At 47.1% G+C, this 26,554-nt stretch overlaps 1 protein-coding gene across 1 annotated transcript; it reads left to right on the plus strand.

The window, feature by feature from the left end:
• The first annotated feature begins 9,986 nt into the window (after positions 1-9,986).
• LOC142741041 (cyclin-dependent kinase 5 activator 1-like) lies at positions 9,987-11,252 on the plus strand. The gene has a single exon (XM_075850440.1). The coding sequence runs from the start codon at positions 10,015-10,017 to the stop codon at positions 10,840-10,842; it is 828 nt and encodes a 275-aa protein (XP_075706555.1). The 5' UTR covers positions 9,987-10,014; the 3' UTR covers positions 10,843-11,252.
• The last annotated feature ends 15,302 nt before the right edge of the window (positions 11,253-26,554 follow it).

A 26,554-nucleotide genomic window follows, 5' to 3' on the forward strand; every position in this document is an offset into this window, starting at 1 on the left:
GCAATTTTGGGAATGGCTCCATCTAGTGACCAGCAATGGGAAATATTATAAATTAGAATCCAATTGAATCCAATTTATAAGATTTCCTGACTCGTGGAAAAAAAAAAAAATTAGAACAATGTTTAATCACCTATACACTAATTGTTTAACTAAAAAAAACAAACATGTTTTGCTGACAACACATTCCCTTTAAAGAGGCTCTGTCACCAGATTTTGCAACCCCTATCTCCTATTGCAGCAGATCGGCGCTGCAATGGAGAAAAGAGTAACGTTTTTTTATTTTTAAAAACGATCATTTTTGGCCAAGTTATGACCGTTTTTATATTTATGTAAATTAGGCTTTCTAAAGTACAACTGGGCGTGTTTAAAGTAAAAGTACAACTGGGCGTGTATTGTGTTCGTTACATCTGGGCGTTTTTACTTCTTTTACTAGCTGGGCGTTGTGTATAGAAGTATCATCCACTTCTCTCCACAACGCCCAGCTTCTGGCAGTGCAGACACACAGCGTGTTCTCCAGAGATCATGCTGTGACGTCACTTCCTGCCCCAGGTCCTGCATCGTGTCGGACGAGCGAGGACACATCGGCACCAGAGGCTACATTTGATTCTGCAGCAGTATCGGTGTTTGCAAGTAAGTCGATGTAGCTACTTACCTGCAAACGCCGATGCTGCTGCAGAATCAACTGTAGCCTCTGGTGCCGATGTGTCCTCGCTCGTCCGACACGATGCAGGACCTGGGGCAGGAAGTGACGTCACAGCATGATCTCTGGAGAACACGCTGTGTGTCTGCACTGCCAGAAGCTGGGCGTTGTGGAGAGAAGTGGATGATACTTCTATACACAACGCCCAGCTAGTAAAAGAAGTAAAAACGCCCAGATGTAACGAACACAATACACGCCCAGTTGTACTTTTACTTTAAACACGCCCAGTTGTACTTTAGAAAGCCTCATTTACATAAATATAAAAACGGTCATAACTTGGCCAAAAATGCTCGTTTTTAAAAAAAACAACAAAACGTTACTCTTATCTCCACTGCTGCAATAGGAGATAGGGGTTGCAAAATCTGGTGACAGAGCCTCTTTAAGGGGCTTAAATGAGGAAGTGAGGTAGTTTGGCGCGCAGAGGGAGAAGTTCCCGCCCTAAGAATTTTATTTTATCATTTTTTTTGCACTAACATGATTTTCTTTTTAGGGATTGGAGCTTTCTTGTCATGGCAGCGGTTGTTTTGTGTTGCGGGGAGAGGGGGTTCCTTGGAGACAGAAAATTGATGGTAAGGTGCACGAAAATGGGCCGTGCTTCGATTTGTGTAAAATACACTAGGTGGAGTTCCTGAGGGGATAGAGTCGCCAGGAGCAGTTTACAAATTGTATACGGTGCCTTTGGGTCAGGTGTGGACGGCCAAGGGTAAACCTTCTAGGAGCTCTTCCTCCCGCCCATATTTGACACATGCTATTATGTAATTATTTGTTATTGTTGGTTATTTATATGTTATATTTATATATTTATGATTGTGCTGAATTTGCATATTTGGTTGAAAATGTTAATAAATATGGCTGCTATGGCCTTTCGCCACAACAGTTATATGAGTATTATTCAGGGGAAAGTGTGAGTGGTCAGAAGCTAAGACGACCGAAGTATTCGATCCTTTAAAGTCAAGGAAACACGCAAGTGGTAATTCTGTAAATGAGCGCAAATGAGAACGTTTGTGATGGTGAGTACATTCCAGTGCACGGCATTCATTAATCATTCACGTTCTCATTACTTATTTAACTAAAGAATACCAAGATTCCGACATGGCAAGCTGTCAAGAAGTACAGTTGAAATTCTCACCTACCTAGCGTGCCGATGACTAGAGCTATCTCATGTAATGCAGACTGTAATTCACTCCTGGTAGAAAGCCTTTACTATATCATTTTATATCAATCATATTCTGACTATAAAAGGGTTTTTCGGCAGCACCATAGAACTTGAGAGGAGTGACAGTGTGCATGCTCGACTCCATTCAAACTCCTCTTCACCGTGGTCGTGTGGTGAGGAGGAACAGACGTAGGAGGACTCTAGTGAGAGAGTCTCAGTGGTGGATCGATCACACATTTATCACCTACTCTGACACATTTCTATCTTCCCAGAAAGATTTCACATAGTTGTGGATGAACTTTGTAAAAATCCTGTTCACACTTTGTGGTTGAGAATTATTCAGTTTTTAGGCCATTCAGTAATTCCGATAGCAAGTGTAGGTCAATAACAGATTGATTTTTTTAATTTCTGATTGAAACAAAAGCTTTAAGGGTATGTTCACATGGCCTATTTTCAGATGTAATTCGGGCGTTTTACGCCTCAAATAACACCTGAAAAGACGGCTCCATTATGCCTGCAATGGGTTTTACGATGGTCTGTTCAGACGAGCTGTAATTTTACGCGTCACTGTCAAAAGACGGCGCGTAAAAAGACGCCCGCGTCTAAGAAGTGCATGTCACTTCTTTGGACGTTTTTTGGAGCCGTTTTTCATTGACTCCATTGAAAAACAGCTCCAATTACGTCCGTAATAGACGCCGCGAAAAACGTGAGTACTTGCAAAAACGTCTGAAATTCAGGAGCTATTTTCGCCTGAAAACAGCTCCGTAATTTCAGACGTATTTTGCATTTGCGTGTGAACATACCCTAACCCTTCCGCTGCAATCAGCTGACTTCTAAAGGTACGGTTTCTCACCCCCAGCAAACAGCTAGAGGGAAGTTCGAGTCAGCTGTACATTTTCTCTGCAGCGGCAGATGTAGGGGTTAGGTGGTTTTACATGTGGTCATTCAAATGAACGGCCGACAGTGGTTGGCTGGCAAATTTTAGCCTGGTGGGAAAACACAGACCAATAGTCCATCAGTGGTGGCCCATCCTTAAAGGGGTATTCCTATCTCAGACATTTATAGCATATCCACGCATCTATCTTGACATTGGTGTGGGTTACATAAAAAGCGTAAATTGCTGTAACTCCCATAGAAGTAAATGGTAGTTACGGAAACAGCGTAGCATGGCAAGCTACACTGTTTCAGGAAATGCTACGCTGTTTCTGTAATTCCCATTCACTACTATGAGAGTTACGGAAATAGCGTAGTACAGCGAGCTATGCTGTTTATGTAAGCCTGGCCACCTCTCCACACAGTCTACGTCTGGATTCGGCGCCCAGGGGACAGGGTCGGGGTACCGTACATCTCAAGTTAGGTGAGGGTCCCAGAGCTAGGGCACGAATCTATCAGATGTTTGTGGCATATCCTGTAGATATATTCCTGAAAGAAGAATAGCAATAACCATTGAGCACTGTATATTCAAAAGATAGAAAAATATGTATATTAGATATCATACAACAGTACATACAATATTATATATCAAAAATGTAAATGGAGATTAACAACCTCATGTGGCCAGATGATACAAAAAAAGGCCCACAGATACAGAAAACAGAGAGGAAATCTAAATGGTACAAATATAAGGGAAAATGTATTTCAGACAATACCAGTTATAACCCTAAAAATCATGAGCCAAAGTGGTAGTGCAATCCAAAAAAGAACCATGTAAGGGCTGATTCAGACGACCGTGGCGTTTTTGCCTTCGCAAAAGCCACTTACCTGCTCCGTGAGGCAGCATCATATGATGCGCGGCTGCGTGCTTTTCGCGCAGCCGCCATCATTATGACACGCCATTGGGATATTTGTAAACAGAAAAGCACGTGGTGCTTTTCTGTTTACATTCATCCTTTTGACAGCTGTTGCGTGAAACAGGCAGTTCGCACGGAAGTGCTTCCGTGCGACCTGCGTGGTTTTCACGCACCCATTGACTTCAATGGGTGCGTGATGCGCAAAATACGCGGAGATATTGAAAACAAACGCTGCGCAAAAAGCACGGACTGTCTGTACTGGCCCATATACTTCTATTGGTCCATGCGTGCCGCGTGAAAACCACGCGGCCTACACGGACGCAATTCACGGTCGTCTGAATCAGCCCTAAGGCTGGATTCACACGAGCGTGTGCGTTCTGCACACGCAAAAAATGCGGCGTTTTGCGTGCGCAAAATGCACTTAACAGCTCCGTGTGGCCTCAGCATATGATGCGCGGCTGCGTGCTTTTCGCGCAGCCGCCATCATTATGACACTCCGTTTGGATGTTTGTAAACAGAAAAGCACGTGGTGCTTTTCTGTTTTCATTCATCCTTTTGACAGCTGTTGCGCGAATTACGCTGGTCGCACGGAAGTGCTTCCGTATGGCATGCATGGTTTTCACGCACCCATTGACTTCAATGGGTGTGTGATGCGCGAAAAACGCCCAAAGAACGGAAATGTCGTGACTTTTTTTCAGCGGACTCACGCTGAGTAAAAATCACACACATGTCTGCACGGCCCCATAGACTGATATAGGTCCGTGCGAAGCACGTGAAAATCACGCGCGTTGCACGGACGTATATCCCATTTGTCTGAATAAGGCCTAAGAAATATACTGGTGAAAGAGACCATCACTCTGCCTATATTATGCCAAAAGCATAAAGGACAGATAGGTACACAGTGATAAATAACCCTAGCTAAAGTGCTGTAATGACTAAACACCCTCAGATATAGATGTAAATGTATACATCTATATTGCTTGCAGTGTCATTTTCCACTATAGAGCTCTCAGCTGTCAGTCAGACCCCCCCCCCCCTTGGACTATAATTTCCCCTATCCTGAACGATGAGGCCAATCATTCACTTTTTCTAGGTCCTGGATAGGGGGGCAGCAGGCTAAGAAGCGCTCAGTCTTTTACATTGCTCACCGGCCAGGGCCCTCGATCTCCTGTTTGCCTCCTATGTCCTCCTGCTCTTCTGGGGTACAGCAGCAAGTCACTCACATGCAGTGGCGCGCTCTCCTGCTCCTCTCTGGCACGCTGCGTCAGAGGCGTGTTCTAGACCTGCCTAGCGTGCGGTAGATCTACTGGATATGGAGGATTCCTTAAAATGTTTAGCCAGTAAAATGTGGCGGCCCTAAACATCTACTGGGGAATCATCCCAGCCCAACACTGATGGCCGACCATGTAATACATAGACAGCTGGAATCATTAAGAGCAAGAGCTGTTGTTTGTTAGCATCTCTCTGCTCTGGCCCATAAAGCGGAAATTACTTTCTATTATGTTCAAAAGCCCTAATAGCGCGGATGGACAGGGGTTATCCTTGACACAAACCTTCGAAAGTATGTTAAATAGGTTGCATAGAATTAGAAAAAAGTGACTGCTTTCTTCCGGAAACAGCACCACACATGTCCACGGGTTGTGTCTGGTATTGCAATACCCCACACAACCTCTGGACTGGAGTGGCACTGTTTTTACAAGAGAGCAGCCATGTTTTTCTAATCCTGCACTGCCCCTTTAATAGAAACTCTACAGCATAGTTGGCATTGTCATAGTAACCAGTAAGTTTCCTTTGCCATTGTGATATACATTGTTCTAGAACACTGACATCTAGATCCAAGTGATTCACTGCAGACAGTGGCGTAACTACCGCCGTAGCAGCAGTAGCGGCTGCTACGGGGCCCGCGGCATGAGGGGGCCCGTGTCACCCGCCGGCATAGGCCCCCACCATGGCCGGAGGCTCCGCTAGCAGCCGCTATGGCTGCTACAGCGTGACGCCACTGAACAGTACGGCAGAGCAGGGAGTTATCTCCCCGCTCTGCCATTAAACAAAAGACATGTATCCCCTATCCACAGGACAGGGGATACATGTGTGATCGCTGGCAGCGATAGGGAGAACAGGGGACTGAAAGTCCCCTGAAGTTCTCCATCACAAACCTCGGACTTCCGGGGTCTGTGTCGGCAGCTCCGTAGAAATGAATGGAGTGCCGGTCGCGCTTGTGCGCATGCGTGACCAGCGCTCCTTTCATTTTTAGTGAGCTGTGCAGATGCCGGAAGTCAGATGTTAGTCATGGAGAACTTCAGGGGACTTTCAGTCCCCCGTTCTCCCTATCGCTGCCAGCGATCACACATGTATCCCCTATCCTGTGGATAGGGGATACATATATTTTGTCGGACACACTGTAGGTCGCATTTTTTTGGGAGGGGGAACGCTGTATGGCGTTCCCTACAGGGGGGGGACGCACGCTGTATGGCGTTCCCTACAGGGGGGGGGACGCACGCTGTTTGGCGTTCCCTACAGGGGGGGGCGCTATATGGCGTTCCCTACAGGGGGGGCGCTGTATGGCGTTCCCTACAGGGGGGGGCGCTGTATGGCGTTCCCTACAGGGGGGGGCGCTGTATGGCGTTCCCTACAGGGGGGGGGCTCTGTATGGCGTTCCATACAGGGGGGGGCGCACGCTGTATGGCGTTCCCTACAGGGGGGTCGCTGTATGGCGTTCCCTACAGGGGGGGCACTGTATGGCGTTCCCTACAGGGGGGGCGCTGTATGGCGTTCCCTACAGGGGGGGCGCTGTATGGCGTTCCCTACAGGGGGGGGGGGCGCTATATGGCATTCCCTACAGGGGGGGCGCTGTATGGCGTTCCCTACAGGGGGCTCTGTATGGCGTTCTCTACAGGGGGGTCTGTATGGCGTTATCTACAGGGGGCTGTATGGCGTTATCTACACGGGGCTGTATGGCGTTATCTACAAAGGGGGCTGTATGGCGTTATCTACAGAGGGGACTGTATGGAGTTCTCTACAGGGGGGGCTGTATGGCGTTATCTACAGAGGGGGCTATATGGCGTTATCTACAGAGGGGACTGTATGGAGTTATCTACAGAGGGGGCTGTATGGCGTTATCTACAGGGGTGGTTGTGTGGCGTTATCTACAGGGGGGGCTGTATGGCGTTATCTATAGGGGGGGCTGTATGGCGTTATCTACAGAGGGGGCTGTAAAAAAAGGCACTATCTACAAGGGGGGGGTTGTGTGACACCCAGGGGAGGGGGGGCCCCAGTCAAAAGTTTGCTATGGGGCCCAGTCTTTCCTAGTTACGCCCCTGACCGCAGATTTACCTAACACTTCACGCTTCTCAGTGTGCAGTGTCCATGTTATCTCTATTGTCTTACTACTTTTAGAGACTATACATTTCACAATCTTCTGAACCAGAAGAGAGGACCTCCTGGTCTACTACAGAATAAAGGATTGCTGGATAAGGTATCTATATACTTAAAGTTACCATCAAATATACTGATTGTGGACCAAATACCTGCTAATAACTATTTCAGAGAAAGTAGAAGGTTTTCTCGCCTTGAACTTGATGCCCTGGTTTCTAAAAGTAAGAGGAAAGATTAAGGTGTGGTGTAAACCCCCAATTTCTATGGCGGCCAGAATTTACTGGTACAAATATTGATCCTGTCACAGGGATTATATGTCTTACAAAACTGTCCAGTATGGATTTCCGGTAAATACTTTAGAACTATTAATGGATTTATAATCGATCTGATTTGGGGTGGTAAAAGATCTAGAATTTTACTATTGATATTGAAATTGCCAAATGAGAAGGGGGTGGTTAAAATATCCAACTTTTAGCTCTGTCACTTTACAACCCAACCAGCACAATTGGTAGATTATGATAAAGGGTTACTAAATGGTGTAAAGGCAGTCAAATCTTTAAATAGGGAAAAAAAATACGCATGGTGATGTGCATGGAACGAATATTCTCTCACGATTGGGGAGTAATATTACTGGGGGAATGATTCAGAGAATATGGGACAGGGTGAGGGATAAAACTCTAGGGATTAAAGGCTATTTACCTTTTACCCCAGTTTGGGGTGATATATTTACAGACACTGAAATTCTACAAGGGGTTAAGTTTTGGAATGATAAGGGGGCTACATTTATGATGCACTGGTTTAATAATAGGGTGGTTAAGTCTTTTGAGAAGATTATGGGAGAATATGGGGTGTTAGATATACACCTTTTTACAGTACGTACAAGTACAATATGATATTAGGTCACAATATGGGAAGAGAGAATTCAGATTGTATAACCACAAACTATTTGATTTCTTAATACACTCTGTAACTAGAAAAAGGTGGTGGCAAAAGTAAATTCTATGTTAAATTGTAGTGATACAGAAGATAAGGTGAAGAAGAGTTTCATTACATGGAATAGGGTGGTGGATACACAAAATAATGATAAGTGGATCAATGCGCTAAAAATGATGCCAGCAACCACTAGAGATAATGTATTTAGAATTTCACAGCTATTCATAATACATGATGCGTATTATTATACACCAAAGAAGTTAAAATGTTTAATCCCGGAGGTGAATACCCTTGTCCAAGATGTGCAAACCTAAATGTGGACTTGGTCCATATACCGTGGCGCTGCCCCAAGCTCCATATTTATTGGGGAAAACGTATAGCTGAGATACCGTAGATAGAAACGGTAAAATACGGATCCTTCTGGATGAAATAATCATCTTCTGGGAGCTAATATGGAAATAAAAGGGAGACAAGAGGCTGTATTAACATTGAATGTGTTGTAAATGGCAAGAAGAATTATTCGTAGTAGGATATGGAGAATGACGAAACCGATTATCTCAGAGAAAATGTATTATGAAGAAAGAGGGCAGCTATTGAAATATAAGCAAACATGGTCTAAATGGAAAAGAATTTAGGATCAGAATGTCAATTTATGATTTTTCAGGGGTTTCTTGATAATTTAGTATTTGGAAGTGATACTAATAAAATATTTTTCTAAAAAAACAATTTAAACGTTATCTATGTAGAATACGTTGACAAGTTTACATATTTTATCATATTTAACCGTTTGAGGTCCGTCCACCTTATATATACGGCGCAGGTTTAAGCTTGCTCTCCAAACAATTGGGCAGCTGAATGTCGGTGGTCTGCAGTCAGTGACTGTCAGGGACCCTGGAGAGTAGGTTACTGTCTTCTCTGTACTCACATTCACACTGGTCACCTGATCGCCGGGATGCCGGTAGTAGGAGGCTGCTGCTAGGTCTAACTAGACCCAGCACAGCCCTACGGGTAAGTTCACACGTAGCGTAAATACTGCACATTTTCTGCAACAAATTTCATTGTGTAAAATCCGCAGCATAATACAGCAGCAGCAAAGTGGATGAGATTCTACCAAATCCCCTTCAGACACTGCGTAAATGATGAGTGGAAAAAAACGTTCAGAAATTGACCTGCGGTGCGGTTTTCTTAATCTGCAGAATGTCAATTGTATTTTCGTAATCGCTGCTTTTGTGTTGTGGGATTTCCCCATTAAATTCAATGGGAAGTAAAACCTGCAGCAAGTAGCAGATAATGCGTTTTTTTGCGGCGGAATAGCAGCGATTCCGCCGCAAAAAAAGTGTGTACTTATCCAGAATTCTTTGTTTCTTCGTCCAGCCTGGCCTCTTTGGATGACCTTTCCATCCATGTGGCCGCTGCAACCAATCACAAGCTGCATTGGTCACATGGGATTAAGCGTCATCCTAGGAGGCTGGTCTGCACGACTTCAGAGGGTAAGTATGTGTTGTTGTTTTTTTACGAGCAGTTTTCCGCAGTCGACATTCTGGACGAAAAAATGAACCACAATTTGGTGTGATTTTTTTTCAGTCGGAATTCCCTGCAACCGCCAGGGAGGATACGCTGTGTACCTTTATGCAGTGTCTCCGCCCTGTGTGAACGTAGCCTAACAGGGACAATAGTCACTATAACAGGGTTCATATACCCTGTAAATCTGCAGCCCCAGTTACATTAGAAAAGTCCCCCAAAGGTCTTTTTTGACTTTCTAGGGATAGACCACAATTATAACAAAATTTATTTGGGGATTTGCCTTGTTCTCCTCTGGAATACAAACCTTGGCATCATCTGTGCATATTCACAGCACACTGCATATACCCATGACCCATGAGAGCAGACAACTTTTAAGGCTGAGCTGCCCATAGGCATAGACGTGTTCTAATAAAAGGTTACATTTTTTTTCCTACATTTGGTTAAATATTGTAATGTGTTTTTTCATAACTAAGAAATAATCATCTGTTGTAACTTCATCTACAGAAATAGAATCCAGAATCTAGACTTCAATAATCATGGGGAAAGCTTTCAGCTGCTGCAAGCTGGTTCCCGATGTAAAGAGCAAAGTAAGAGTGAGCCGCCATGAAGACACACAGAAAACAAAGAAAGGAAAAAACCACCACGAACCAAGTAACTGTTGCAAGTATAGTATTACTCCAGTCATCAGTGCTGATCTGAAGGAGACTCTGACAACTACTAAGCCACCAAGCGTCAAGATGGACTCAGAATATCCAGTCCTCAAAGATCAAGTGTCCACTCAAGAGCAACAAATATTTAATGTTCCACAGCGCATCATACTACACACATACACCAAGAAGATCCTAAAATGCTTAGCAGACTTTGTGTGCCGGAGATGCTTCCAGCTGTACCACCTTTCCCCAATAGATGTAGTAGAGTGGATAACAAGCATAGACAGACAACTTCTCCTTCAAGGATGGCAGGGCCAAGGATTTTTAACATCAGGCACTGTGGTGTTCCTGTACATGCTTTGCCGAGATGTCATCTCTTCCGAGATAAGAAGTGAGAAAGAACTAAAGGCAACCTTGTTAACATGCTTGTATGTGTCATATTGCTATATGGGACACCAGATCTCCTACCCACTAGGTCCCTTCCTGGTAGACGGCAGAAAGGAGACCTTTTGGTACCAATGTCTGTCCATCATTGCTCACATGAGCTCAAAGATGATGCATCTCAATACTGACCCAAAGTATTACAGTCAGATGTTTGTGAGCCTTAGAGCTGAAGGAAGACAAGCAAACGAAAATCTTCTGATGAGTGGACTACCTGGAATGATGGCCAGAGAGGAAAGTTCACACGGATCATACTACACTTTATATCTCTGAACAATATTCCATCAAAAATAGACACCACTCCAATGGGAAACGAAGCTTCAGTTTGTGGTAGCTATTAAAGAACTAAAACCATCTCCTGGAACCATCGTGTCTACAAACTGCCAGGAAGTGACATGTAATCGGCCAACAACAGAGCTCTCAAATGTAATTTACTCTCCCAGCGCCGGTCTCTATCAGCAAGGATCAGTCTCAGTGGAGCAGTCCATGAGTACGCACTCCTGTAAAGCAGTCTCTTGGCCTTACATGCAGTGGGAGGGCCACTTGGTACTCAAGGCCGAGGTTTTAAAATGTGCACTACTCCCCCCACCCTCTGTCATGTCTGGACCAATCTTAGTCAGGTCTAGGAGCCAGCGCCAAAGTTACAAATCTCTGTCCTTGATACATGCTGTCGTGTTACTACTTGGGTACATGCTGTCGTGTTACTACTTGGATACATGCTGTCGTGTTACTACTTGGATACATGCTGTCATGTTACTACTTGGATACGTGCTATCATGTTACTACTTGGGTACATGCTGTCGTGTTACTACTTGGATACATGCTGTCATGTTACTACTTGTGTACATGCTGTCGTGTTACTACTTGGATACATGCTGTCATGTTACTACTTGGATACATGCTGTCATGTTACTACTTGGGTACATGCTGTCGTGTTACTACTTGGGTACATGCTGTCATGTTACTACTACTTGGGTACATGCTGTCATGTTACTACTACTTGGGTACATGCTGTCATGTTACTACTACTTGGGTACGTGCTGTCGTGTTACTACTTGGGTACATGCTGTCATGTTACTACTTGGATACATGCTGTCATGTTACTACTTGGGTACATGCTGTCATGTTACTACTACTTGGGTACATGCTGTCATGTTACTACTAGGGACTGTGTGCATATTACCTTTTTATCACGCTAGGTTAGACTAAAACCTTTTACTATAAATAACAAGACAAACTACCACTGAACTTTTAAACGTGGGTTGACATGGACGGTCGGCCACAGCTTTATTTATTTATTAATTTAATATTTTCAAAATATATAGCTGTAAACCATTATTAATGAACTGGTCCAGCCCGCAATTTTTTTTTTAAACTGTTCTTTTCCTTTGTGTTATTGCACTTTTTTTTTTTTTAACAACATCCTATTTTTTTCTTTTCTTTTCTTTTTATAAATATATACATAATTTCACTTTCTTTTTTTTTTTTTTTTCATAAGAGTAAAAAATTGGGAGGGAGGGTGGGAAAAACAGGTAAGTGTACACACGATTCTTTGGCAATACAAATCCCTGAGTGGTAACAGCCAAAAGAGGGAGATGTCCTCCCTATCTGCCCTTATAAACCCTAGCCTGAGAGGGTGTGTAAGCTGCTCTATAACTCCCACCAAAACGCCCCCATGGGCGGGTGCCCCACTGCTATAGGCTCCTTATTATAAACAACCTATGGAACGAAACCCACCTAGCTTAACGTAACCAAATTAACCCCTTTATTGCTACCCAGTCCTGAGTACAACGGCCAATAAGCCTGGGTGCCTTCAAGACTGTGTGCATATTACCCTTTTATCACGCTAGGTTAGACTAAAACCTTTTACTATAAATAACAAGACAAACTACCACTGAACTTTTAAACGTGGGTTGACACGGAGGGTCGGCCACAGCTTTATTTATTTATTAATTTAATATTTTCAAAATATATAACTGTAAACTATATTAATGAACCCGTATGCCAGCCCGCCTAAGGCAGGGCATGTAGGTCGTGCTTTTCCACAAATACCGCCACGAGGAGGGTGAGCATGCTGAACTGCGCACACCTCCTCCCCCACGACCTCTGGTCAACCAAAACAGAGCTTCCTCCATACCATCCTGGAGCCCGGACAAAAAGATATCTAACCCGATATCAGTGAGGTGTACCCTGTCTTGTAGCAGCAGACACCGATTGTCACCTTCCAACTGCCGGTGTCTAATAACCACACCTCCACCAGCCCTGACATACCTGGACACCCTGGTCTCCTCAGCCTCCTGCGCCTTTTAATTGCCGCCTCATCACGGGCCCCTTGCCCAACCGCCCTGGGAATGACCTCAGACCACACCAGCACCAATTCGTTAAAAAAGAAAGTAAACCTCTCAAAGTCGGACTGGATCAGTGCTATGAGCTCACCCAAGCAAACGGAACATAGGTCATTCCCCCCGACATGGATAACCAGTACCGTAGGACCGACTCGTTGTCCGCTTATGGCCACCACCTCGGGCAAGACGTCCAGCCACCTCAGGCCTCACAAACCCCTCCAATGAACGTCGGCTCCCAGCAGACCCAGCGAGAGACCTCCTGGTCGTATTGCCGCTCTTCGTTCTGCCCAAAAAACGGGAGAATGATCAAGTATCCATATAACGGGGCGTGAACCTAGAACGAAAACAATAAGAAGTTATTGCAAAATTAAATCTGGGCGGATATAACCGGCAAAACAGTCAGAGCGCCACCGCACAATGCGCCATACCTCCTCATCAGATAGGCCCAAGCCACTGGATGTGGTAGCGGCTCCAATGAGGAACGAATGTGTTCCGAACTCCATGTGGGGAAAGCCAGCATGAGTTAACGCTGAACTAAATATAGACGTGAATTGAAACCTAGTGAGTGGTTTACCATTGGCATGTGACAAGAATTGCGTACCTGACGCACGAACATTTATATAAAGTGTGACGGCCTGGACAGGGCAGGCCGGACCGGGAACCGGTCTCAAAGATACCCAACACCCTTTGCCAAAAATGTCTGTCTTCGACTTCCGAATACGGAATCGAACCCCTGAATTGGACAGTGCAATATCGTCAGCCAACAAACCGCCAGGCCGGGTAGCCGGGTAGCCGGCCGAGTAGCCGCTATCAACTCCGAGATACGTAAAGCCCCAAAAAAGGCCAACATAAAGGCCGCTTAAAAAATAAAGATATTTCGAAAGGGGAAGAACAAACATGCTCAAGGGCCTGTAACAATTTTATGAGAACTGGGAATGAAACTGGGCGTCGGGCTTCTCTTTTAACTGCGGACTTCTTCCAACCCTTTAGAGCCTGCGGGCGGATTTACACAAGCGTGTGCGTTTTGCGGGCACAAAAAACGCGGCTTTTTACACCCGCAAAAGGCACTTGACTGCTCCGTGTGTCATGATCATATGGTGCGCGGCTGCGTGCTTTTCGCGCAGCTGCCATCATTATGACACTCTGTATGTTTGTAAACAGAAAAGCACGTTGTGCTTTTCTGTTTACATTCATAGTTTGACTGCTGTTGCGCGAATCACGTGCGTCCCACGGAGGTGCCTCCGTGTGGCATACGTGATTTTCACGCACCCATTGACTTCAAAGGGTGCGTGATGGGCGAAAAACGCTGAAATTGAGGACCTGTCGTGAGTTTTACGCAGCGGATTCACGCTGCGCAAAAATCACTGGTAGTCTGTACTGATCCATAGACTAGCATAGGTCCGTGCGATGCGCGTGAAAAGCACGCGCGTTGCACGGACGTATTACACGTTTGTGTAAATCCGCCCTAAAGAAAGATTTGGTTACATCTGGCCATGCGCGCAATTTAAAGAAAAATGCCAGACCCAAAAGGTTACGCTGCACTACAGCCCCTGAGACCCCACGGTCATATAACCTAGACAGATACACCAATACATAACCACGAAGGGTAGCGTCGTCAGGACCCAGGGGACGGACTCCAACAACATTCAACCACTCATTCCACTCCTTACCGTATGTAGCCCAGGTAGAGGAAGCGAGGGATGACCTTACGAGGGGGACCAGCTGAGATCCAGCATCCTCCACAGCGTATCCGGGCAGCTGGCCCCTTCCAAGTCCGCCCATGGGCAGAGGGAATGGAAAACCTGCCAATTAAAATGGGAAAGGGCGTCAGCAACATTATTTTGAACACCTGGAATATGTTGCGCCCTAAACTGAATGTTGTGCTGCAAGCATTTAAGCACCAAATGCCTAATCAGAACCACTACCGGCATTGAAAAGTAAGTCAAATGATTCACCGCATGGACCACGTTTGCATTGTCTGACCAAAACACCATGGATGAATTAGCTAACTTATCACCCCACAATTCTATTGCAACTATGATAGGGAACATCTCCAGCAAAGTTAAATTCTTGCATCAGCCAGGAAGGCGCTATGCTTCAGGCCATGGGGCCGAACACCAGGAAGGGCCCAATATAGCCCCAAAACCGGCTTTTCCTGCCGCATCCGTAATGAGTGGGCAACCGAACGCCGGCCGTAGATAATGACAGGCGACGCAAAAAAATATGTTTCATGGGCATGACTCTACTGGCGAACACTAACAGACTTAACAAGGATTGAACCTGCCGGAGCTGTAAATTCTTAGCCGAAATGGCCGCTGTCAAATGCGAGCGCAATTTGATGACTTTGTCAGCCGGTAATCGGAAAACCATCTCCGAAGAGACAATTTTTATACCAACGAAGAACAACACTGTAGTAGGGCCCTCAATTTTCTCTTCGGAAAGGGGGACACCGAAACGGGCTGACAAACTGCGAAAAGAATCCAGCAATAATTGGCAAAGCGGCGACGCAGCCGGGCCTACGAAAAAGAATACGTCCTAGTAATGCGTAGCCGATGTACACCCTGAAAAGTCCTTCAAAACCCATTCCAAAAAGGAACTAAAAACGTCAAAATAAAAACATGAAATTGAACAACCCATAGGGAGGCACATATCATAATAAAACCGTCCAGCTAACTCACAACCAAGCAGGTGAAAACAATCCGGGTGAACGGGTAGTAGCCGAAACGCCGATTCGATGTCCGATTTGGCCATAAGGGCTCCCTGCCCCCCTTGACAAACTAACTCCACCGCCCTGTCGAATGAGACATACGACACCGCGGTCAGGTCTTTATCTATGCCGTCATTGACCGAATCGCCTTTAGGGTAGGACAAGTGGTGGATCAAGCTACATTTTCCCGGCTATTTCTTGGGTACCACCCCTAACGGGGATACCCTGAGGTTAGAGAAAGGTAACTCAGAAAAAGGGCCGGCCATCCGGCCGAGCTCCACCTCCTTGTTCACCTGGTCTATAAGGGTATGGACGTAATTCGGGCATTTTTGCCCCGAATTACGTCCGAAATAGCGGCTCAATAGCGTCGGCAAACATCTGCCCATTCATTAGAATGGGTCTTACAATGTGCTATGCAGACGGTCTTTTTTTTTACGCCCCGCTGTCAAAAGGCGGGACGTAAAAAAGACGCCCGCGTCAAAGAAGTGCCTGTCACTTCTTCAGACGTAAATGAAGCCGTTTTCCATGGACTCCATGGAAAAACAGCTCCATGTAACATCCGTAATGGATGCAGCAAAAAGCGCCTCAACATGCCATTACGGCTGAAATTACGGTGCTGTTTTCTCCTGAAAACAGCCCCGTAATTTCAGCCGTTACGGACGCTGCCGTGTGAACATACCCTCACAACCGACGGGAATTCTCTGGCGGACCATAAATTACTGGAAAAATTCGGTGCAGATTTGTAAATAAATGGGATAAAGAACCCGAACGAAAAACCAGTCATAATTAGGGCGGGCTCCCCCATCTTGGGGTAACGGCCTAGCCAGGGGAGCATCTCTAGGATGCATATTGGGGTCCTCAACCCTACCCGTACTGTTGGGACGTGGGACCTGGGCAGTCCGCCGGTTACAACGGACTGCTGGATGGGAACCCCCACAAGTTGAACACTCGTGCTTAAATTTGCAGGAGCCATAGAACTTGCTTTGCCCTTCATTGAAGAGCCAGCAAGTCCCAGTACGCTTGTTGTTTTGAGCCCCGACCCCGGCGGAGGAACCGCCAAACGCGGATGGGGAGGGGGCTGCTGGTTGAAATCCTCATCATAGCGCCGCCAAGCGGAGCCCCCATGCGACTTATATGCGCTAAAAATAGTATCCAAATAAACGAACAGTTGAAAAGACTTATCGGGGAACTTCTGCGAAAACACGCAACCCAGCACCGCGAAAGCCTGCAACCAGTTATTAAACGTTCTTGCAACCCGCGATTTGGACGGGGCACCCCTTTCAAAGCGACGCTCCTTATCAATTTTAGCCGAATCCACCGACACCAGGGACCAAATATCAATATCATTCCTTGCTATTTTTTCCCTGGTGTCATCCGACAAATGCGCCCCCAAGGGGGGCATACCACAAAAATAAGTATCCCTGAAGGCGGGCAGCGACGGGGATACCATGGACGTGGACGCTTCCACTAGCGTTTTTTTGCCTCCACCTGCGAAGTGGGCACGGATGGAGCCGCCGGAGCCCCCACCAACAGTGATCGAAACACATGTAAGACTTCTGCATCAGATTTTCCCCCTGAACTCCAAGCCCGAAAGCAGTCATACTCACCTTGTCCTGTAGCGGATACCAGGACCAACACCGATGATGGCGCCGGTGGAGGTACAGGTGCAGTGGGTGCTACTTGCTCCTCCGCAATGATAGGCCTTGCTGAGCGACGGCGAGCAGAGAAGCTGTTGCTATGGCGAAGTCTGTCATGGCTGCCGTGCGGACTGCCGTGGTGTGACGACCCAGTGCGTGAGCTCCCAGTTTGTCAACCAGAAGACGACCTTGATGAAGATCACCTATGGCGTGTACCAGGGGCGTAGCTAGAGGCTCATGGGCCCCGATGCAAAAATTCTTACTGGGCCCCCCCCCCCGCAAACTTCTCATGGCCGACGGTCCGCTTTCAGCTGCATCGCTGGGTCTCCTAAGTGACCCAACAATGCAGCACTAGCAGCCGGGGCGTCACTAAGGCTGGGTTCACACACACTATTTACGGACGTAATTCGGGCGTTTTAGCATTGAATTACGTCCGAAAATGCGGCTCAAATGCGTCGGAAAACATCTGCCCATTCATTTGAATGGGTCTTACGATGTTCTGTGCCGATGGTCATTTTTTTTTACGCGCCGCTGTCAAAAGGCGGCGCGTAAAAAAGTGCCTGTCACTTCTTCAGACGTAAATGGAGCCGTTTTCCATGGACTCCATGGAAAACCAGCTTTAATTACTTCCGTAATGGACGCAGCAAAAGACGCCGGCACATGCCATTACGGCTGAAATTACGGTGCTGTTTTCTCCTGAAAACAGCACCGTAATTTCAGCCGTAACAGACGCTGCCGTGTGAACATACCCTCAGGGCTTAAAATGTCCGGGAAATAGCCCCAATACATATGTGTCCGCCCCCAAAAAAAGTGTGTATATGAGACAGCATAGCATATCTATAGCACTACGACCCTATAAACTATGGATAGGATTAGATACAGTGGCTGAGCAGACAGTATCACACATGATAGGATTAGATACAGTGGCTCAGAAGGCAGTATCACACATGATAGGATTAGATACACAGCTGGGACAGTATGGGACAGTTGTCCTGCAGCGAGGCAGGGACTCCTAGCATCGTACATAACTATAATGCTAGGAGCCCGGCTCCCTGCAGTGTGTTCGGTCCGGTACTTGCAGCCGAAATACGTCCGTCAATTACGGACGTAATTAGTGTCTGTGCACATACCCTAAGGCTTAGATACAGGGCCCATGTGTGATACTGTCTGTGGGACCCTGTATCTAAGCCTACCACAAGGTAGGCTTAGATACAGGGTCCAGCAGACAGTAATCTTATACAGTATAAGATTACTGTGTGCTGGGGCCCTGTATCTAAACCTACAGTGTGGTAGGCTTAGATACAGGGCCCAGCAGACAGGATCACGCATGGGCCATGTATCTAAGCCTACCATGTGATTGGCTTAGATACAGGGCCCAGCAGACAGGATCACACAATCTGTGATCCTGTCACATGGGCCCCCTAAGCCTGCTACATCGTAGGCTTAGGGGTTGTGCAGTCCCTAAACATTGATGGCCTATCCACAGTATAGGCCATCAATAGCTGATGTGTCGCCCGGGACCCGCAAATCAGCTGTTTTGAAGGGGCCGCAGCACTCGTACGAGAGCTGCTTCCCCTTCATTTCACTACTCGCCCACACTGTGAATCGCCAACACCGATTCACAGTGTGACCGGAATGAAGTGACAGGAATGAAGGGGAGCAGCTCTCGTACGAGTGCTGCGGCCCCTTCAAAACAGCTGATTGGCGGGTCCCGGGAGTCAGACCCCGCCAGTCAGGGATAACCTTACCTTCCTCTTCGGCCGCGGCGGGAGTTCTGTAGTCTCGATGCTGTGCGCGGCGGCATAGCGCTGTGACGTCATGCGCTGCGCACAGCGCTTGACGTCAGGACCTCCGCTGCGATCCGGAACCAGGAAGGTAAGTAAAGTATGTTACTATAGTAACAGGGGCCCGCGGCCCGAGTTACTATAGTAACTTTTTATTGATGTGGTGCGGGGGGCCGTGGGCCCCCCTGGCTTCGGGGCCCGGTCATTTTTTTTTACGCGCCGCTGTCAAAGAAGTGCCTGTCACTTCTTCAGACGTAAATGGAGCCGTTTTCCATGGACTCCATGGAAAACCAGCTTCAATTACTTCCGTAATGGACGCAGCGAAAGACGCCTGCACATGCCATTACGGCTGAAATTACGGTGCTGTTTTCTCCTGAAAACAGCACAGTAATTTCAGCTGTAACGGACGCTGCCGTGTGAACATACCCTCAGGGCTTAAAATGTCCGGGAAATAGCCCCAATGCATATGTGTCCGCCCCAAAAAAAAGTGTGTATATGAGACAGCATAGCATATCTATAGCACTACGACCCTATAAACTATGGATAGGATTAGATACAGTGGCCCAGCAGACAGTACCACACATGATAGGTTAGATACAGTGGCTCAGCAGACAGTACCACACATAATAGGATTAGATACAGTGGCTCAGCAGACAGTATCACACATGATAGGATTAGATACAGTGGCTCAGCAGACAGTACCACACATGATAGGTTAGATACAGTGGCTCAGCAGACAGTACCACACATGATAGGATTAGATACAGTGGCTCAGCAGACAGTATCACACATGATAGGATTAGATACAGTGGCTCAGCAGACAGTACCACACATGATAGGATTAGATACAGTGGCTCAGCAGACAGTATCACACATGATAGGATTAGATACAGTGGCTCAGCAGACAGTATCACACATGATCGGATTAGATACACAGCTCAGCAGACTGTATCACACATGATAGGATTAGATACAGGACTCAGCTCGCTGACATTGCGGCTCCAGCGCTGGACCCAGGATAGGTAAGAATAATAATTTTGCTTCTTTATGTGTTACTGATTATTTTTGTGTGTTTGTGTTTTTTTACAGGTTCGGTTGTTGGACTTCGGATACGAGGACTTCAATGACGGCGTTTTTTTTATTCTCAATAAAATGGTTAATGAGGGTTGTGTTTTTTTATTTCAATAAAATATTTTTTCTATGTGCTTGTATCTTTTTAAACTTTATTATCACCGCCTTAGTAATGGCCGCTGGCTGATTGACAACCTCCATTACTAAGGCGGGGCTTAATGTTAGCCGGTGCAGGGGCTACACTAACCCCCATTATTACCCCGGTACCCACCGCCACCAGGAGTACTGGGAAGAGCCGGGTACAAACCAGTACCCGACCATCTGTAGTGACGGGCAGGCACCGGGGTGGCCGCAGGCTGGTAGCATTAGGCTGGGGAAGGCCAAAAACAGTGGCCCTTCCCACCCTTGTAATGCTGCCTGCTGCTGCTGTGTTGTATCTGGCTGGTTATGAAAATTGGGGGGGACCCGACATCGTTCTTTCCGATTATTTTATTATTTTTTTTAAATGACGTGGGGTCCCCCCCCCCATTTTCATAACCAGCCAGATACAATAAAGCAGCAGCAGGCAGCATTACCAGGATGGGAAGGGCCACTGTTTTTGGTCTTTCCCCTCCTGATAATACCAGCCTGCGTCCACCCCAGTGGCCGACCATCACTACAGATGGTCAGGTACTGGATCGTACCCGGCTCTTCCCAGCACCCCTGGTGGCGGTGGGTACCGGGGTAATAAAGGGGGTTAGTGTTAGCCTCTGCATCCGCTAACACTAAGCCCCGCCTTAGCAATGGATGCTGTCAATGAGCCGGCGGCCATTACTAAGGCGGTAGTAATATAGTTTAAAAAAAAACACAAAGACATAGAGAAAATATTTTATTGAAATAAAAAAAAAAACACACAACCCTCATTAACCATTTTATTGACAATAAAAGAAAAGCTGTCATCGAAGTAGTCCTGGAATCCGCCGTAGTCCAACGACCAAACCTGCAAGAAAACACACAAAAAATGATTAGTAACACATGGGCCCTGTATCTAAGCCTTAGGGTATGTGCACACACACTAATTACGTCCGTAATTGACGGACGTATTTCGGCCGCAAGTACCGGACCGAACACAGTGCAGGGAGCCGGGCTCCTAGCGTCGTACTTATGTACGACGCTAGGAGTCCCTGCCTCGCTGCCGGACAACTGTCCCATACTGAAAACATGATTACAGTATGGGACAGTTGTCCTGCAGCGAGGCAGGGACTCCTAGCATCGTACATAACTATAATGCTAGGAGCCCGGCTCCCTGCACTGTGTTCGGTCCGGTACTTGCGGCCGAAATACGTCCGTCAATTACGGACGTAATTAGTGTCTGTGCACATACCCTAAGGCTTAGATACAGGGCCCATGTGTGATACTGTCTGTGGGACCCTGTATCTAAGCCTACCACAAGGTAGGCTTAGATACAGGGTCCAGCAGACAGTAATCTTATACAGTATAAGATTACTGTGTGCTGGGGCCCTGTATCTAAACCTGCAGTGTGGTAGGCTTAGATACAGGGCCCAGCAGACAGGATCACGCATGGGCCATGTATCTAAGCCTACCATGTGATTGGCTTAGATACAGGGCCCACAAGACAGGATCACGCATGGGCCATGTATCTTAGCCTACCATGTGATTGGCTTAGATACAGGGCCCAGGAGACAGGATCACACAATCGGTGATCCGGTCTCATGGGCCCCCTAAGCCTGCTACATCGTAGGCTTAGGGGTTGTGCAGTCCCTAAACATTGATGGCCTATCCACAGGATAGGCCATCAATAGCGGATGTGTCGCCCGGGACCCGCAAATCAGCTGTTTTGAAGGGGCCGCAGCACTCGTACGAGAGCTGCTTCCCCTTCATTACACTACTCGCCCACACTGTGAATCGCCGACACCGATTCACAGTGTGACCGGAATGAAGTGACCGCAATGAAGGGGAGCAGCTCTCGTACGAGTGCTGCGGCCCCTTCAAAACAGCTGATTGGCGGGTCCCGGGAGTCGGTCCCCGCCAGTCAGGGCTAACCTTACCTTCCTCTTCGGCCGCGGCGGGAGTTCTGTAGTCTCGATGCTGTGCGCGGCGGCATAGCGCTATGACGTCATGCGCTGCGCACAGCGCTTGACGTCAGGACCTCCGCTGCGATCCGGAACCAGGAAGGTAAGTCAAGTATGTTACTATAGTAACAGTGGCCCGCGGCCCGAGTTACTATAGTAACTTTTTATTGATGTGGTGCGGGGGGCCGTGGGCCCCCCTGGCTTCGGGGCCCGGTCGCAGTTGCGACCGCTGCGACCCCTATAGCTACGCCAGTGGTCGTGTTACTACTTGGATACATGCTGTCATGTTACTACTTGGATACTTGCTGTCATGTTACTACTTGGATACATGCTGTCATGTTACTACTTGGATACATGCTGTCATGTTACTACTTGGGTACATGCTGTCATGTTACTACTTGGATACATGCTGTCATGTTACTACTTGGGTACATGCTGTCATGTTACTACTTGGATACATGCTGTCGTGTTACTACTTGGATACATGCTGTCGTGTTACTACTTGGGTACATGCTGTCATGTTACTACTTGGATACATGCTGTCATGTTACTACTTGGATACATGCTGTCATGTTACTACTTGGATACATGCTGTCATGTTAATACTTGGATACATGCTGTCATGTTACTACTTGGATACATGCTGTCATGTTACTACTTGGATACATGCTGTCATGTTACTACTTGGGTACATGCTGTCATGTTACTACTTGGGTACATGCTGTCGTGTTACTACTTGGATACATGCTATCATGTTACTACTTGGGTACATGCTGTCATGTTACTACTTGGATACATGCTGTCATGTTACTACTTGGGTACATGCTGTCGTGTTACTACCTGGATACATGCTATCATGTTACTACTTGGATACATGCTGTCATGTTACTACTTGGATACATGCTGTCATGTTACTACTTGGATACATGCTGTCGTGTTACTACTCGGATACTTGCTGTCATGTTACTACTTGGATACATGCTGTCATGTTACTACTTGGATACATGCTGTCATTTTACTACTTGGATAAATGCTGTCATGTTACCACTTGGATACATGCTGTCATGTTACTACTCGGATACTTGCTGTCATGTTACCACTTGGATACATGCTGTCATGTTACCACTTGGATACGTGCTGTCATGTTACCACTTGGATATATGCTGTCATGTTACAACTTGGATACATGCTGTCATGTTACTACTTGGATACATGCTGTCGTGTTACTACTTGGATACATGCTGTCGTGTTACTACTTGGATAAATGCTGTCATGTTACTACTTGGATACTTGCTGTCATGTTACTACTTGTATAAATGCTGTCATGTTACCACTTGGGTACATGCTGTCGTGTTACTACTTGGATACGTGCTGTCATGTTACCACTTGGATACGTGCTGTCATGTTACTACTTGGATACATGCTGTCGTGTTACTACTTGGATACATGCTGTCATGTTACTACTTGGATACATGCTGTCATGTTACTACTTGGATACATGCTGTCGTGTTACTACTCGGATACTTGCTGTCATGTTACTACTTGGATACATGCTGTCATGTTACTACTTGGATACATGCTGTCATGTTACTACTTGGATACATGCTGTCATGTTACTACTTGGGTACATGCTGTCGTGTTACTACTTGGATACATGCTATCATGTTACTACTTGGGTACATGCTGTCATGTTACTACTTGGATACATGCTGTCATGTTACTACTTGGATACATGCTGTCATGTTACTACTTGGATACATGCTATCATGTTACTACTTGGATACATGCTGTCATGTTACTACTTGGATACATGCTGTCATGTTACTACTTGGGTACATGCTGTCGTGTTACTACCTGGATACATGCTATCATGTTACTACTTGGATACATGCTGTCATGTTACTACTTGGATACATGCTGTCATGTTACTACTTGGATACATGCTGTCGTGTTACTACTCGGATACTTGCTGTCATGTTACTACTTGGATACATGCTGTCATGTTACTACTTGGATACATGCTGTCATGTTACTACTTGGATAAATGCTGCCATGTTACTACTTGGATACTTGCTGTCATGTTACTACTTGGATACATGCTGTCATGTTACTACTTGGATACATGCTGTCATGTTACTACTTGGGTACATGCTGTCGTGTTACTACTTGGATACATTCTATCATGTTACTATTTGGGTACATGCTGTCGTGTTACTACTTGGATACATGCTATCATGTTACTACTTGGATACAAGCTATCATGTTACTACTTGGATACATGCTGTTATGTTACTACTTGGGTACATGCTGTCGTGTTACTACTTGGATACATTCTATCATGTTACTACTTGGGTACATGCTGTCGTGTTACTACTTGGATACATGCTGTCATGTTACTACTTGGATACAAGCTATCATGTTACTACTTGGATACATGCTGTTATGTTACTACTTGGATACATGCTGTCATGTTACTACTTGGGTACATGCTGTCGTCTTACTACCTGGATACATGCTATCATGTTACTACTTGGATACATGCTGTCATGTTACTACTTGGATACATGCTGTCATGTTACTACTTGGGTACATGCTGTCATGTTACTACTTGGGTACATGCTGTCGTGTTACTACTTGGATACATGCTATCATGTTACTACTTGGATACATGCTGTCATGTTACTACTTGGATACATGCTGTCATGTTACTACTTGGATACATGCTGTCATGTTACTACTTGGGTACATGCTGTCGTGTTACTACTTGGATACATGCTATCATGTTACTACTTGGATACATGCTGTCATGTTACTACTTGGATACATGCTGTCATGTTACTACTTGGGTACATGCTGTCGTGTTACTACTTGGATACATGCTATCATGTTACTACTTGGATACATGCTGTCAAGAAGAGGCCGTACTGAAAGAAGAAAAGAGGAATAAGGGAAGGCCTCCATGACTAAAATAGATGGGAGGGACACAGAGTTGGCTGGCCTATGAGAGGAAGAGGGGGGGGACAGCAGGAGGGCTTGGGTGAGAAGGGGTGGGGATTGAAGGGGATGTACCTGTTTCCTGTTTGTGCTCTCCCTCTCTTCGCCAGGACACAGAAGCAGGAACATGTTTGTTACCCCTGCTGCGTCTGATGAGGAGGCTATGGAGCTGCTGCGGGCCGCGGCAGCCTCTCAGGGTCCTGGATGGCTCAGAGCACGAGTGGCGACGCTGCTGCAGGGACAATCGGGCGCTCCGGTCCAGGAGCGAGCAGAGTCGGCTGGAGCAAGCGGGGAGCGCTCTGTCATGCCGGTGGTCGCGGGGCTGCTGGAGCAGGCCGAGGTACAGGACCGGCGTACCAGGGGGTCGGGCAGGAGAAGAGGAGAGCCCGTTTCCCCCATGACTCAGGCCAGGGCTGGCACTCCCGGCGTGACGCGCAGCACGAGGCGCTCGCGCCCGCCCGCAAGGCTGAGTCCTGAAGACATCCCGCGGGCGCGGCGGCGCAAGAGGAGCCCATCAGTGGACCCTGCAGGCCAGACCCCAGGGCGGCCTGCCGCTGCTCTTTCGTCTGGTCCTGGGAGGAATCCCAAAACGCGGCAGCGCCCGGCGGCAGCGGCGAGGAGGACGCGGCCTTCACTTCCGGTCACATCCTCTCCTTCTTCAGCACGTGGCGGAAGGGCAACGGCGACCCTGCATGGCGATGTGCCAGCCAGAGGGTCGGCTCATGGTGTCGTCGAGGTGGAAATGACCAGAGGTCGCAGGATGAGGTCGGTGGTTGGAGTGCCAGGGACGGAACAGCTTGGAGCTGGTTCAGCGGGACGGATGAGGCATGAACTGGAGCTCGGCCAATTGGATGATGCGATGTCACCCCCCCTTTTCTCAGACGAAAATCGGAATTCCCCGTGCACACATTGCCAATGCGGACAGCACCAGAGGGAGTCCGGAGCATTGGAGGACGGTGAGCGGCGGGCCTCTCCACGTGGACATGGGGGTCCGGCTGACGGGTTCACAGCCCCTGGGCAGCCTGGTGAGTTGACACCTACGTTACCATTTCCAGCTTTATTGATGTCGGGTATCGGTGTAGAGGGTGTCGCGGCGGTGGGCGTCGCGGCGGAGTCGGGGGTCTCGTCGCTACAGGCGGGTGCGGGGGATAGTTTGGCGGAGTTAGTGGGATGTTTAAAAGTGTTAGTGGGGCGGCTAGGTGGTTTCCCTTCCCAAGAACCGTCAGGTGTGGCTCCGGTCGCGGTGTGGGGGGGCAGTGTTGGAAGCGCTCCGGTTCGTCAAAACGGTGGGGGGTTGAATGCCGGGGCAGCGGTGGCAGTGGCGGCGGCGGTTCAAACAGACTCACCAAAGGAGGTTGATAGGGTGCGTCTTGAT

The sequence above is a fragment of the Rhinoderma darwinii genome, chromosome 2 (assembly GCF_050947455.1).
Source record: "Rhinoderma darwinii isolate aRhiDar2 chromosome 2, aRhiDar2.hap1, whole genome shotgun sequence".
Taxonomy (NCBI): Eukaryota; Metazoa; Chordata; class Amphibia; order Anura; family Rhinodermatidae; genus Rhinoderma; species Rhinoderma darwinii.